The sequence below is a fragment of the Anoplophora glabripennis genome, unplaced genomic scaffold, assembly GCF_000390285.2.
Source record: "Anoplophora glabripennis isolate ALB-LARVAE unplaced genomic scaffold, Agla_2.0 scaffold184, whole genome shotgun sequence".
In the NCBI taxonomy this organism is placed as follows: domain Eukaryota; kingdom Metazoa; phylum Arthropoda; class Insecta; order Coleoptera; family Cerambycidae; genus Anoplophora; species Anoplophora glabripennis.
Genome location: NW_019416285.1, coordinates 435,920 through 450,436, shown reverse-complemented (window position 1 = coordinate 450,436; position 14,517 = coordinate 435,920). Strand labels below are relative to the sequence as shown.

The window sequence follows — 14,517 nt, the reverse complement described above, 5'->3', positions numbered from 1 at the left end:
TCGTGACCACGACAGAAATGCCGGTAGGCAGCTAAAAAATGTCTTTAAATGTCTCAAGGGATTATAATATAGAAAAAAAATCAATGAAATAGAATAAAAAACAAATATACAAACTAAACTATGGATTGCGTTATAAAAGGCAGAGTTGTCAAATAATAAAAAATAGAGCAAGTATTGATATGGGTTTTTAAATTTAAAATATTGTTTGGAAATTCTCATTGACCCAAACAACTTTTGTAGAGGCAATTTTCCTGATATTTCGCTATTTAGTTTTTTTAATTATTACTCTTGTTAGTTTAAAGATACACATCTGAGACTCTCAAAATTCTCAATTTTTCACATAAAAAGTTATTCTTAAATAAGTAGTGTACTGAATGTGACAAAACCAAAATTTTTGGGGAGGATTTAGAAAGGGGCTTGTTAAAAAAGTTTTAGTAAATAATTTTAGCCGCCCTCTATTGGCATTAAAATCATAATTAAAACAGAAAATAACTGGTAATTTCGAAAAATACCAAATTTCATATCTCCATTGAAAATGGTTGCAGAATTATAAAACAAAAACTGGTTTTAATCCCATAGGTCCCTTATAACCCATAGGATCTATGTTTTTCCGTTCATCCTGTATTTTTTTATTGTTACAGAAATTGAATAATAATCTACCTTCTTAATATAATCTATTGCTTTATGACGGTAAAAAAACATGTATCTGGTTATCTGAAATAGATTAAATAGTAATTATTCATTAAGCACGCTTTGCAGCTACTTACTACTCATATGGCACGGCGAGAAATAGCATTTGTTATATTTTTAACGGATATTTCTGAAAGTACAGTGAAAACTTTGTTTTATTTATGATTCTAGTGTTGTTATCAATGACAGTGTCATTATAAAATATTTGTAAGTTCTCTAAATCCAAGGAAATATTATCATCAAAATATTTAGTAGTCATTAGGTAAGAAGTCATACAATATATATATATTACTTCGATAAGTTAGTCTCCTCTTCAGAATACGTAATAACAAAATATTCAATCGAATATTCTAATAAAATAGTCCAGAAAAAACACTCCTTAAAATTTGATATAACATCTTGCAAGCATTATATTTAATACAGAAATATTTTACGGTATGTATAATTAGCTACAGGTTTATATACATTTATTTAGAACTTAATGAGTACGAAGACATCACATATCATATTAAATACAAATAAACGGTGGCCACTATGGATGAACTCCTGGGTCACCAATCTCGATGCATCCGCTAGGGAAACATATTATATCCGAGGGATAAGGGTAGTTGACATGTTCGACAGTATGGTTTTTAAGGTAGTACTCATATATAGCCCTCATCATCCCGCGACTGACCTCGTAATCAACCTAAAAAAAAAAAATAGATAATGATACACGGAGAGCAACATAGTATAATGTCGCGACTAAAAAATAATTGTGGAATTTCCGGAATTCCAAAACAAAAACTGTAAGTCTTCATAGACTAGTCGCAGACTGTTACGACATGTCGTAGACACATGTACTTTCACAAAGTTTGTACACTAAAAATGTTCTAAACAAGGCTATGCATCGAAAATCATAATTTTTCAAAATCAGTGTTACTATTATGTTACATATCGCTTAGTCTACGATGATAAAAGTAATTTTTAAATGTAATGGTATGTTACGTATCTAAAACAAATGCGTTCGTGAGGTATTTGGTCCGTATAGCAAAGTGACGTCTAAAAGCTACACTAAAACAAATTTTAACTAACTTTTGAAAAATTGCGCTATTGGTAACTGAGTAACAATTTAGATTCTGGAAAAATACCAAATAAGTCGTATCTGTGGTGAATAATTAAACATTCTGGAAAGTTAGCTAAGTATTACGTCTTATAAAATTCGATTTGTTTATTATAAATGAAATTATTATATATATTTAAACATTACTTACTATAGGTATTTCCAGGCCACTAGATTCTCTTTCGGTAAGTTCATACCCTCTGATGATTGAATACCTCAGAACGGCCATTCTTTCTGAAAAAGTAGATAGCAAAATAGATAGGTAAAAAATAATTTAAACATTTTTCTACTCTCAGATGTCTGTATTTACTCTATTATTCTTAATTTAAATCTTCTAAAAAATTCAAAGATATCAGAGTTTTTATATTTTAGGTGATCATTGAAGCTTTGATAATTTGATTTATCACATAGACTTCAGTGGCGTCCTTATTGTTTAAATAACAGTTTCCGACTTATAGACCAAAGTTTCATTTTTTAAATGAAAATCATTGTTTTTCAAGGTCTAGCTAAAAAGAAGGTATTCTGAGCTTTTCAAAAGATGTAGTGTATCAGTCTAGTACCAGAAAGTGAACAGTTTCAATTTTTGCCTGTCGGCTATTTTGAATTCCTTATATTAATTTAATGTACATTTAAGTAAAGTATGTTAGTATTAGTTTAGTAGTAGTAATTTTTATATTATTTTCGTGATTTCGTAACAAAGTTGGTTTAACTAGTAATAGCTTTTTCCGCTGAAGTACTGCCAGGATAAAACAAAGGATATGTTTTTATTGTTAATTATAATCCTAAATATTAGTTTTATTGTTGTGAGGTAAATTTACATATGAATTGTAACTGAGAAGAGTGATTTTTAGCGACATTTAAAGAGCACTACTAATTTTAGTAACATTTCATAATTAGGTTTCTCGAACTATTAAATTTTGTGGTACGAATAACAAATTTTTCGAAAGATAATATTTTAAATAAGACAACATGTGGACTAACACCATTAATAAATGCTATTATCACATTTAAAATAAAAATGTTGGCATTTTTAAATGCGAATAGTAAATTTGGACTAATTTATTGCAACCCTAGAAATATAAAAAATTGATACAACTCCTTGATAATTATTTTGGACAGTAATTGTTAAATGTAGAAGTTATGTCCATTTCAAAGTCAGTATATTTCTAGATTATTTCCTGACATTAAACATATAAATAAAATTCTGTAATTCAAATGACAAACAGTGAGAAATATATGCTGATATAAAATTATTTCGAAATTACTGATTCTAGAATTGAAAATTGCGTGTTAAATATAAAATTAAAATTGTAAGAAATGTGCAATTACTGATTGTCATTTGAATTGCAGAAAAATTAGTTGTTGACATTGATAGTTAAAATTTTAGATACAATAGCGATATATTCGATATAGTTTCCAACAACTCCAAATTTTATGTATTCAAATTGCCACATTAGTTCTGTTTATCTGGAACACCTGCCTACTAGATTTATGTCTGAACTCAATCGAAGTAATCAAAATTTAAGTGAATTTAATAATATTTTATCAATATCTGCAAACTACAAAATATTTACAGTTTTCAAAAACTGTTTTTATCTTTATTTTACGTTTTATCTGTTATTCTACATCCTCTTTTTTTTGTTTTTTCTCCTCTTATTTATTATTAATTATTATTATTTTCTTCTTGGGTGTTGTCGGTGATTTCCTTGTTGTCCTCCTCGTTGTTGTAGGCGTTGTTGGTCGTGAGGGCGGCGCCGATGGCGACGACGAAGAACCCGAAGCTGAACTTCATATTCTTCCACTGGCTTGCATAAAACGAATAAGAGACATCTGTTGGATTTATGTATTTATAAGTCTTGGTCGTAAAAGGATGATATCCTTAGATTACCGCCCGTTGTAAATATTCTGTCAACGCCTATTTTTTTAGATAATCACAACGTTGCAAAATAAATAAACAGTCAATTTATTGCCCTATAATACCGCGTTTTCTTAAATTCCGAAGGTGAATAATTTACAAGGGATTACTGGGTGTTGCTCTTCGAATTTATTGTCCCCTTCTGCTCCAAAATTCATTTCTTGTAGCCATTTTTTTGCGCTTTTTCATACCGACTGTAGTTGCGACGCTACAACGAAATTTCGGGGCTGTGTGCTTTTGTCTGGACAAGCGAATAAAAAGAGTACGACTCTGGCCCTCAAAGACAGAAAATGGAACGTAGCTTTTGAATTACTCAAGAACGATTGAAAATATACTAATTTGGTAGAGCCCAGTGAAAATTTTTGTACCTATTCACAGGATTCACGTTAAAAAAACTATGACAAAATGAGAAGAGTTATTATTTCATTTATCCTTGATTCGTTGCGTCAAATTGTTCCAAGTAAAGTCGTCGCAAGACAAAGGTGTATGAGCCAAAATCAAGGAACAAACATATCAAATTGTTTTTCTTCCACATATGAAGTTAGCTACCATGGAGGAATTGATCTGTATCAAATCTGAACTCGGTATTTTCAATGCTAATTTACCAAAAAGTGTTTCGCTTCCAACCAATGACGGTTAGGGCTAGACCAATTTCATATTGTCGAGATGCACCAATCAAATTTGAGTCTGTATATAGTTATTTAATGAAGATTTTATATTACATTATTAAATATATGAGCAAATTACCTTTGCGCATCTTAAATTTTGCGAACAAGATGTAGTTGGTCTAGTTGTAGTAGAATGTTAAGACTAATTATATTCATGTATTAGTCGCGACTGATAACTAAATCCCTTAGGCACTATCATGGATCGTCAGATTGAAAATTGCTTAGTTGGAATTAGATTAAGGATTGATTTATTTTTTAATCACGTCTGAAATATACGTTAAATCATTATTAATAAAAAAATACAATTAAACTATTACCAATCTGACGATTCATAACTAATGACTAGGGATATCGGAAATGTTAGGGTGGCCACGATGGGGTACAGGGTTGACTGTAGATCGTATTCACTTTTATGTAATTTTATTCACACACTCTTTACATTATAAGAATATATATTTGTAAGTATTTGCATAACAATATGAAACAAAAAGTGATAGTGCCTATTTTTCAATACTAAACACTTCACATGAACTTACCATAAAATATATAGGGGATGTTTCTTGTCAACCGGGTCACAGTGCTCTCCAAAAATAAAAGCAAGGAAAACATACGTCTAAGGTCTCAAAATGTTCGTATATTCCAGAGCTTTCGAATAAACGATGGCCATTTTTGAGAAAATGTCGAAATTCAAAATGGCAGTCACAAAATAACGACTATAATTAGAAATTAAAAAAAAGATAGTTCAGTAACTAGCTTAAAATCATCTATCCATGGAAAATACCCCAATCTAATAGTAGGCTTTACTATTTTGGGCATGCTGAATCCGAATTTCATATGCTTAAAGTCCAAAAGTGGTAGGAGTATTAATAACAGACATTTTTTAAAATTTTTTGGTTTTTAGAATATATCTCTCTGAACAAAAAGGATTTGTTGTCTAAAAGTAGCTTCTTTTATGTTTTTTTGACGTACTGACTTTGAGTTATTGGATTATGATGTCTAACAAAATTAAGGCAATGAAAACGACCTAATATTTCATCAAAATACTGCCTATAATTAATTAAAATAATAAGTATTTAGTACAAATGATGCCAATGCCTACAATCAATGTTATATGAAAATATTATCAAATATGAGTTTTAAAAACATCCTATTTTGTTAGTGTAATGAGTAGGCTTAGTGGCTTAGTGCGGCACAGAGTTTAACAGAACCGTAGTCAGATTACGAAATATTAATATGTTTACATAAAATATGTCGCAACACAGTACTATTACCAGAGAGCAAAGATTTGTCACTCTCATTGGCTGTCACTCTTTGACACTAAACCTAATTTCAGGCCAACATTTCTGTTTAGGCAGTCGAAATGCTTTCAACTGACAGTCGCGTCAGCACGATACAATTTTTGTCTAGACAGTATTGCAGTATTTATATATTTATAAACATATTTTGGGAAATTTAGATTATTGTAAGTGGAAAAACCCTCGAAAAAAATATTTACAAGTAATTTAGAGAAGCGAAAATTAAGTGGTAGAAATATAAGATATGCAACAGCAGTAAATATTTTGTTTTCAAATTTTTTAGTTTGGACACGAATAAGGATTGTGTGTGTGAAAATATACGCAATTTATAGCATTTTAACTAATCTATATTACCGATTCTTATCTAAACAACACAAAATGATTACTAGGCGTCGGAAACTTTGTGGCGAGAATCAAATAAATAAGGCGTTGTTGTGGCAGAAATAGACCGTCAAGCTCATGATACGCAATGCTAATGACTGCCATAAAAACACGTGCCATATACTCGACCAAGCAAAGCGTCAAATTCACAGGTATCAGGGTGCCCATAGATACATATTGAATAAATTGATCGATGCGAAGCTTCAGACCATAAAATGGGATGGTGGTTGATGCTTCGCCACCATCCTAGTGGAGTTGAATATGTAACTTACTTTAACATATTCTTTTGTTTTTCTATTTTGCATTATCTATAGAGTGTGTTTGTCAAATTTTTTAGTGAAAATTATATTAGCAGAAAGTAAGATTTTCTAGGCTCTTATTTTAAAAATATGTACGGTTCTAACATATTAATTATGTCCAATTAAAAATAAAAAACAAAAAATGGTGGAGGCGCCGCCCGATGTGACATAAAATCACAAATATTTCCTAAACTGTTAATTTTACCGAGTTGAACCAAGAGGGTATAATCGATGGCAAATTCTTCAGGGAACTTATTTTTGATTTTGAAATTTGCATCATGCTAAAGTTGTAAACAAAAATAACTTTTTAATTTTCAACTTTTAGGACCCGTAACTTGAAAGTGTTACAAAATGATATTATTCATTCCAGTTGAGATACAAAAGACACAACTGATGAATTAAGGGTTTTTCATATTGAAATTATAGAAATGTTTTTATACGGATTAAAAATTGACCTCAAATAGTGACCTTCAGATAATTATTGTGAAATTATATAATTATATTAGGTATTTATTATATCAATATCTTATGTAGGTTATTTCCTTGGATTTCATCTAGGCCACCGTTTTATTTGTTTTTTTCCTGATAGATAAACTAGGTACATTGATACACACTTTAATACACGCGTAGAGGAAACTGATAAAACTACCTTCCTTTTACTCAGAAATATCATAAATTATTACTTTTATGTTTGGGTGTCTCTTTGTTTATTACTCGAGTATCGAAAATACCTGTAAAAATATCTTGAGATAATCTTTTATTGGGTCATGCTGAATCAACACCGTTTTCCCCAGTTTTTCTTGATAAACTTTATTGGATGGGCTATATTAACAGATACACCGCAGACGATGTACGTATTTCAATTTGTTGTCGATGTTGTACCACCTAAAAGTGCGAAAATGTGGACGCTGATTGTCTTTTTTGTGCTGATATGTCCAAAATTCTGTCGAGGAGCACCAAATATATTGAACGCTGAACCTGGTAAGAAAACAATAACACAAACGGTATATGAACAACTTTAGGATAATAATATGTTACCCTTTCTCACACATGCATTATCCTCTAAGCTTATTGCTATTTTTACCACTACTGGTTAAAAAATTGGTTGTTGGTTATATCTCCAATGCAATATAAATTTGATAATTCGAATGTGATAGTGTTAACTAACGTATTTTTTTCAGATATTAATACAATAAAATACTATATAGAAAGGGGACAAGAGGTACTTGAAAGAACTGACGAACTCGATGAAAACAACTATTCTTTGGTAGGTTATAGCTTCTAAGATGGCGTCATTATAAAAAGTTAATTAAATCATAAATTATAATGAAAATATGAGGTAACCCACTGAACATTAAGTATCAATTAAATTAAACTACATTATGAACTGCAACTTATACTACTAACAATGTGTCTAATTTCCTTATTTTCAGAACCCCGAAGATCAAAAAGCTATAAAATTCTATTACTTTTACTACTACCTAGCAGATCAGCCTAGATCATATTACTATTCTCCAACTTCTAACGGTGGTGGCGATACCATCATTTGCTTTCCTAACAAGAAATGTATCGACCTTAGCGACATTGGAATATATCCTTAATAGCTAATTCGACGAATTTGAAATTGGTTTTAATCCTGACGGAACAAGCAGTTCGACAAACCTTTAGTCTTATGTGAAGAGTATAAGAATTTGTAGAATGTTGTAACTGTTTGATTAAGAAGCGGAACATCCTAATGTACTATTTGTGTAGTTTTTTGTAAATCATTACTGGCTTGATCTGCCATAAAACTAAAATATAGTGTGTCTCCCGTTTGTATCTCGAAGAAAAGAATTTTTTTATTATGGAATCATTATAAGAATTCCTGTTTATGCTGAGATTCGTAAAAATGTCACTACCTACTTATTTTATGTACAGGGTGTTCAATTCTTTTAGGGAACCAACCCAATCTTCTGAAATGTCTGAATGTCGCTTTTTATCTGTTGATATTGTTACCAATTCCAACAAAACTATAATAAGCAAGTCTATTTGGTAACTATAAAATAATTTATAGGATATACTAAAATAATCAAGCTTAATTTGTGTACAGATATTCATGATTACACTTGTTTCTTTTTGTCAACATATTTTGACATTTCATTTAATTCCTACAATTCTTGTTCAAACAATGTTTTTGTTTATTCTTCAAATGAATGGTTTTGGCAGAACTAATATATGTACCCCACAAAGACATGCACAGTCCATATATAGAATTAGCATGATTTATTTTAACAGTAAAACCAGAATTATTGTCAAGTTTTGTGATGTTATCGTCAGGTTATTGAGATATTAAAAAATTAGCTACATACTCGTTTTTAGTTTGAAGACCTTGTCTGTTCTAACTTGACAGATGCAGAGAGGGTATAATTTCTCTGTGACACAATCCTGGAAAAAATCGTCATTTTCATTGAATAGTATTCTGCAATTCTGTGTTATTTTGCCCTGCGTTATAGATGTCACTGCCAACTGCGGTCAAAACTGGTAAGTATAAAACTGCAACTAGATTTAATCATAGTGCTAATATGTAAATATCTAGATGTACGTCATCATTTTTGCATAAAACGAACACAACAAAAAAACGATAAAATACGTGTTACATGTTTTAAACAAATCATTTGTAAAAAAATTGGACACAACCCTACTCAAAACCAGGATTCGATAAACAGTTTAACTTACTTTTACTTAAGCAATGTCCCCTTAGAATATATGCATTTGCTCGTGAGACACCATCTATAGAAAATTTTTATAAACAGCTACTACATCCTGATTTTTTTTCGCAAAATTATCGATGATGCATTTATTGAAAAGCCACAAAAAGTACCTGCGTAATACACTGACAAATACGTTTTATCTTGCATACGTTTATCAACTAATCCCTGATCTCATGATAACATTCAATTATCGATGTAAGTATTTACTAAAAGGATTAGCCCGTCAATGGATATGCAGTACATCTGCCATTATAAAGGACGTATCAAGTGAATTACTTAACAAAATAGTGTTGTTTATTTATTAACACTTGAAATCAGTATAACAGGTAATATTGTACTCAAATGCACTCGTCACTTATTGGAGATCATAGGTCAACATTGTCAGTTTCTAATTTTGTACCCCAGTTAGAAAGCACAGCACACAGCACCTGTATCTGGACCCTTTAGCGACTTTACTTAGAATTAACGACAAAAACCGTAATCAATATCAAGGCTGGCCTGTAGGACATTTGATGGCGGGTCCTCCCCCACAAAGTCTAGCTCGAGATCATCACGTAAAAGTCAAAGATTTCTAGCTAAGACTAAGGAAGTGCATTGTAGATTACGACGAAGTTAGAGAAAGTGGGCCACAAGAATAACTCCAACTGAAACAATTCCGTAGCCAGCAGGTTCGCCAAACCTTAGTCCTGTAGAAATGATATGCAATGGTTAGTTCGCAGCATAAAAATTTATGTAGATTATTTTTAGAGATACATTTTTAGAGGCACTAATACTAACTAATCCTAAAATAATTTAGATACTTCATTAACAATTTTTATTAGCACGTCGAAAAAGTTTTACTCAGTCTCAAATTCATTAAAAGCATTCTNAGCTCCTTTAATTGTTTGTTATTGTTATCACGATTATTCTTTAAAATAAAGTTATATAGTCATTAACGTTATTGAAACTGACAGCTGCTATACAGCTCGTTGAGAAATGAGGTTAAGTTGGTCGCTATAAGCTATTCCCTACGTCCAATGTGTCAGAGCCAACTTCGACCACGTTTTTATTTGAACGCTCGTTATGTTTACAATGGAGTATGTCTGTGTTATGCTCTTTCTTTTCTAAAGATAAAGTTGCTCTATAATTTCCGAAAATAAGAGTTATCTCTATCATCGAAATTACTACCACATGAGTCATAAAATATAACTCATTCCAGACAAAGTAAAAATATCACCACAGACTTGATAAGACGACAATGGAATATGTGCCCTTAACTGAAAATCATATTACTTTATTCGTACATATTTTTGTTACTTCAATTATTTATTTGCGTCATAATTAAAATATATTTCTTCGCCATGGTCTCAAAATATGCTAGTTTTTTCCTATATTTACTTAATGACAAAGTCCCACACTTGAAAAGAACAGATAATGAATTAACATCATTCATCATCAATTAATTGACGTATGAATATGTTGCATTCTATTTTCGTTATCAAAACACTTAGAACATATTATGCAAAGTACAGAGTACCAAAAAATTATATTTAAACATTTTTTTCAGTATCAGTATCAGTGGCAGCAATATTATTCGAATTAGTATTTTTAATCATTACTCGTGTTAGTGTAAGTGTACACTACCTACTGAAACATTTCTACTGTCACTTGTGAGATTAGCAGTTCTACTTTTTAGTTCCTGAGTATAATAATTTACACATGATTATCACATGGTTTCACATGTGATTTGCAGGACAGTAAAAAAATGCTAACTGTCAAAAACTAAACAAAACAACAATTAATTTTATAGGAAGAAATAAAAATAATACAACTCATATTCGACTTATTTTTATTTGTGTAGTTCTTAACACGAGCAATTATTAGACAAGTATCAGCAAATCGACATTCGACTGTTGACTTTAAATCCAGCTCAACTCTGGATTCGAAACGTTTTGCGATGTTGCCGAGGTTTAAAAAAAGGGACGAATTTAACTATGCAACTATGCACTTTCTTAACGGTCTTTATTGTAAAGGGGTTTCTACTCATATCTTGAAACAGGTTGTGAATTTAATTATGGCTCACATTTTTAGGGAGAACTGATAAAGCTAACAAATAAGTGAGGCAATATATGAGATAAGAATGTGAACAAATTTTCAGAAAAATTTGTTATTATGAAATCTATCAAAATAATAGTAATATCAGCAAATCTATGTTATTTTGCAATAACACATTGTTTCACTACAACACCTAAAATAGTAATCAAACACACCAGTGTTACAAAATGATAATACACTCTTTTCCAGAAATAAAACAAAATATCAAATAAAATATGTAAGCAATTTCTTAAACTTGAATATGAATGGGCATAGAAAAATACAAAGAAATATCGAAGAAATCATTTGTTTTCCATTTGGTTAAATGTTAATCGATATTAAGCAATCTTTGAGAAAAATGCAGAATATTTTACAAACAGAACGAATCGTATCGAAATTGTTAGCGGTTATACTTCTGCTTCTTGGAAAATTAATTATTAATCAACAAATGATGCTTGAATTAATAAATACTCGTACTTAAACAAAGTTCCAAGGATCTATTTTTACACTACTTGAGATTACAATAGATTCATACGTAAATGAATATATTTTGTCTTCGGTTCTATGGAACAATAAAAACACTTCAATGTCCAACCTGAACAATTGGTAACGTGTAAATGCTTGGTACTTAATGCTATGACATGCAATTTATCACAAGAGGATAGATCTATTTGACGTCAAAGTCAGAGTTGGTTTGTGAGTCATATTAAGAATATCCACTGGACCAAATACAGCTTTCTGCGAAATAATTGTAAAAACATCTTTTAATTGATTAAAAAAGAAACAAAATGCTTGTGTAAGCCACCTCTAAACATAATTGTGTGACTTTCTAAGAACTGAGTATTCAATTTAATTTAAAATTTTAGGAAATTCTCTAGCTTGGTCGTTGGTATTTTGAAAATTTTATATATTACTGTGAGATAAGAAATTAGTGACCTCTTCAGAAAACGGAATCACAAAATCAGAAAAAATTTGCTTAACATTATCCTTAAATATTCAAAGATCGGAGAATCAAATATTCTAATAAAATAATCAAGAAAAAACACTCCTTACAATTTGATTGATCTTGCAAGCACTATATTTAATACAGGAATATTTTACGGTATATTAGCTGCAGGTTTATATAAATTTATTTAAAACTTAATGAGTACAAGAACATCACATATCATATTAAATATATATAAAACGCTGGCCACTATGGATGAACCGCTGGATCATCAATTTCGATGCATCCATTAGGGAAACATATTATATCCAACGGGTAAGGGTAGTTGACATGTTCAATTGTGTGGTATTTAACGTGGTATCTATATATAGCCTTCATCATTCTTGGATTGACCTTGTAATCAACCTAAAAAACATAATATTATGTCGCAAATAGAAAAGAATATTTGCGGAATTTCCAGAATTTCAAAGCAAAAACTGTAAGCCTTCTTAGACTAGTCGTAGACAGTTACGACATGTCATAGACATATGTATTTTCACAAAGTTTATACATTAAAAATGTACACTATGCATAAATTTTTCGAAAATCATAATTTTTTCAAAAACAGTGTTATGTTACATATCGCCCTAGCTACGATGAGAAAAGTAATTTTTGAATGTAATATCTTGTCACGTGTGTAAAACGTGAAACACTTAGTAGTTGATTGAGCTGGCAATGTGACGTCTAAAAAGTTACACTAATTGTAAATCAAGTATGTTGATGAATGAATGACTATGCGAACTCGATCTCAATTTTAACTAAACGTGAATAACTAAACATTCTGGAAAGTTAGCTAAGTATTACGTCTTATGAAGTTCGATTTATTATTATAAATGAAACAATATATTTGAAAGAGCATTTAAACATTACTTACTGTTGGTACTTGCAGGCCACTAGATTTTCTTTCGGTAAGTTCATAGCCTCTGATGATTGAATACCTCAGAACGGTAATTCTTCCTGAAAAAGTAATTATACGGGTAGTAAAATAGATAGGTAAAATATAATTTAAAAAATTTTCTACTCTCAGACGTCTGTATTTATTTTATTAATCTTAATTCGAATTTTCGATATCTCGATTATTATTACAGACACAAAGGATTTTTACTGAAATATTTACGACGAAACAGATTTTCCATATGTTTTTAAAATTGTAGCAGATACCAAAGTATTATATTTTAGGTGATCCCTATAACGGCGATAATTTGATTTTTTCACTTAAACTTCAGTGGCGTTATTGTTGAATTTGGTTTTCTACATAGCCAAATTCTGTTTAGTGGTGCACTTGTTTTTAATTGTGGCAATCTTCATCCTGTATTAGAATTTAGAGAAAAAAAACGCCTAGAAACTTTTATATTTCGGAAAATGAGATGCATTATTATTTTTTATCTTATTTTTGTAACAAAGTTGCTTGGAAGTAATAGCAGCCTTTTCCGCTGAAATTCCGCCAGGATAAAAATGAATGATTTTTAACGACTTTTAAATAGTACTATTAATTTTAGTAACATTTCATTGTTAGGTTTCTTAACTCTAAAATTATCACTTTTATTTTTAATGTTGTTATATTTAAATGCGAATAATAAATTCTGGCTAATTCTTTGTACATTAGAAATAAAAATAATTGTTACTACTGCTTGACAATTATTTTGAACAATAATTGTTAAATGTAGATGTTGTGTCCATTCCAAAGCCAGTATATTTTTAGATTATTTCCTCACATTAAACATATAAATAAAATTCTGTAATTCAAATGACAAACATGTATTCTGATATAAAATTATTACGAAATTACTGATTCTAGAATTGAAAACTGCGTATTAAATATAAAAAATAAAATCGTAATAAATGTACAATTAGTTATTGCCATTTCAATTACAGAAAAATTAGTTGTTGATATTGGTAGTTAAAATTTTATATGTAATAGCGATATATTCGATATAGTTTCCAACAACTCAAAATTTTATGTATTCAAATTGCCACATTAATTCTGTTTATCTGGAACACCTGCCTACTAGATTTATGTCTGAACTAAATCGAAGTAATCAATTTAAGTGAAATTAATAATATTTGATCAATATCTACAAACTACAAAATATTTACAGTTTTCAAAAATTGTTTTTATCTTTATTTTACGTTTTATCTATCATCAAGTCACTTTTTCTGTTCTTTCTAATCTAATTATCTATTGAAAAATCTAATTACCTTCTTCAGGGATATCGGCTATGAACCGCCTGACCTCCTCATCTCTGTAGTAGGCATTGACCGTAAGGACGGCACCAAAGACGAAGACCAAGAACAACCCGAAGCTGAACTTCATATTCTTCCACTGGCTTACATAAAACGAATAAGAGACATTGTTGGA

At 30.3% G+C, this 14,517-nt stretch overlaps 2 protein-coding genes and 1 long non-coding RNA gene across 5 annotated transcripts; 1 reads left to right on the top strand and 2 right to left on the bottom strand.

The window, feature by feature from the left end:
- Window positions 1–675: 675 nt before the first annotated feature.
- Window positions 676–8,695, top strand: LOC108910116. The gene is made up of 4 exons (XM_018714628.1): window positions 676–952; window positions 7,185–7,331; window positions 7,532–7,617; window positions 7,784–8,695. The coding sequence occupies exons 2-4, from the start codon at window positions 7,199–7,201 to the stop codon at window positions 7,949–7,951; spliced, it is 387 nt and encodes a 128-aa protein (XP_018570144.1). The 5' UTR covers window positions 676–952; window positions 7,185–7,198; the 3' UTR covers window positions 7,952–8,695.
- On the bottom strand, window positions 1,070–14,514 carry LOC108910119. 2 transcript variants are annotated; one of them, XM_018714631.1, is made up of 3 exons: window positions 14,358–14,514; window positions 1,944–2,026; window positions 1,070–1,378 (listed from the first exon to the last, which is right to left on the bottom strand). In XM_018714631.1, exons 1-3 carry the CDS (start codon window positions 14,470–14,472, stop codon window positions 1,223–1,225), a joined length of 354 nt encoding a protein of 117 aa, XP_018570147.1. In that variant the 5' UTR covers window positions 14,473–14,514; the 3' UTR covers window positions 1,070–1,222. The 2 variants fall into 2 exon arrangements, with proteins under 2 accessions (XP_018570147.1, XP_018570146.1); XM_018714630.2 differs by lacking the exons at window positions 1,070–1,378; window positions 1,944–2,026 and adding exons at window positions 12,254–12,524; window positions 13,033–13,115 and having other exon boundaries at window positions 14,358–14,505.
- LOC108910121 lies at window positions 3,552–9,209 on the bottom strand. 2 transcript variants are annotated; one of them, XR_001964440.1, is made up of 3 exons: window positions 9,066–9,209; window positions 8,699–8,848; window positions 3,552–3,597 (listed from the first exon to the last, which is right to left on the bottom strand). It is a non-coding gene; the product is annotated as an uncharacterized LOC108910121 (long non-coding RNA). The 2 variants fall into 2 exon arrangements; XR_001964439.1 differs by lacking the exon at window positions 3,552–3,597 and adding an exon at window positions 4,919–5,088.
- Window positions 14,515–14,517: the final 3 nt, after the last annotated feature.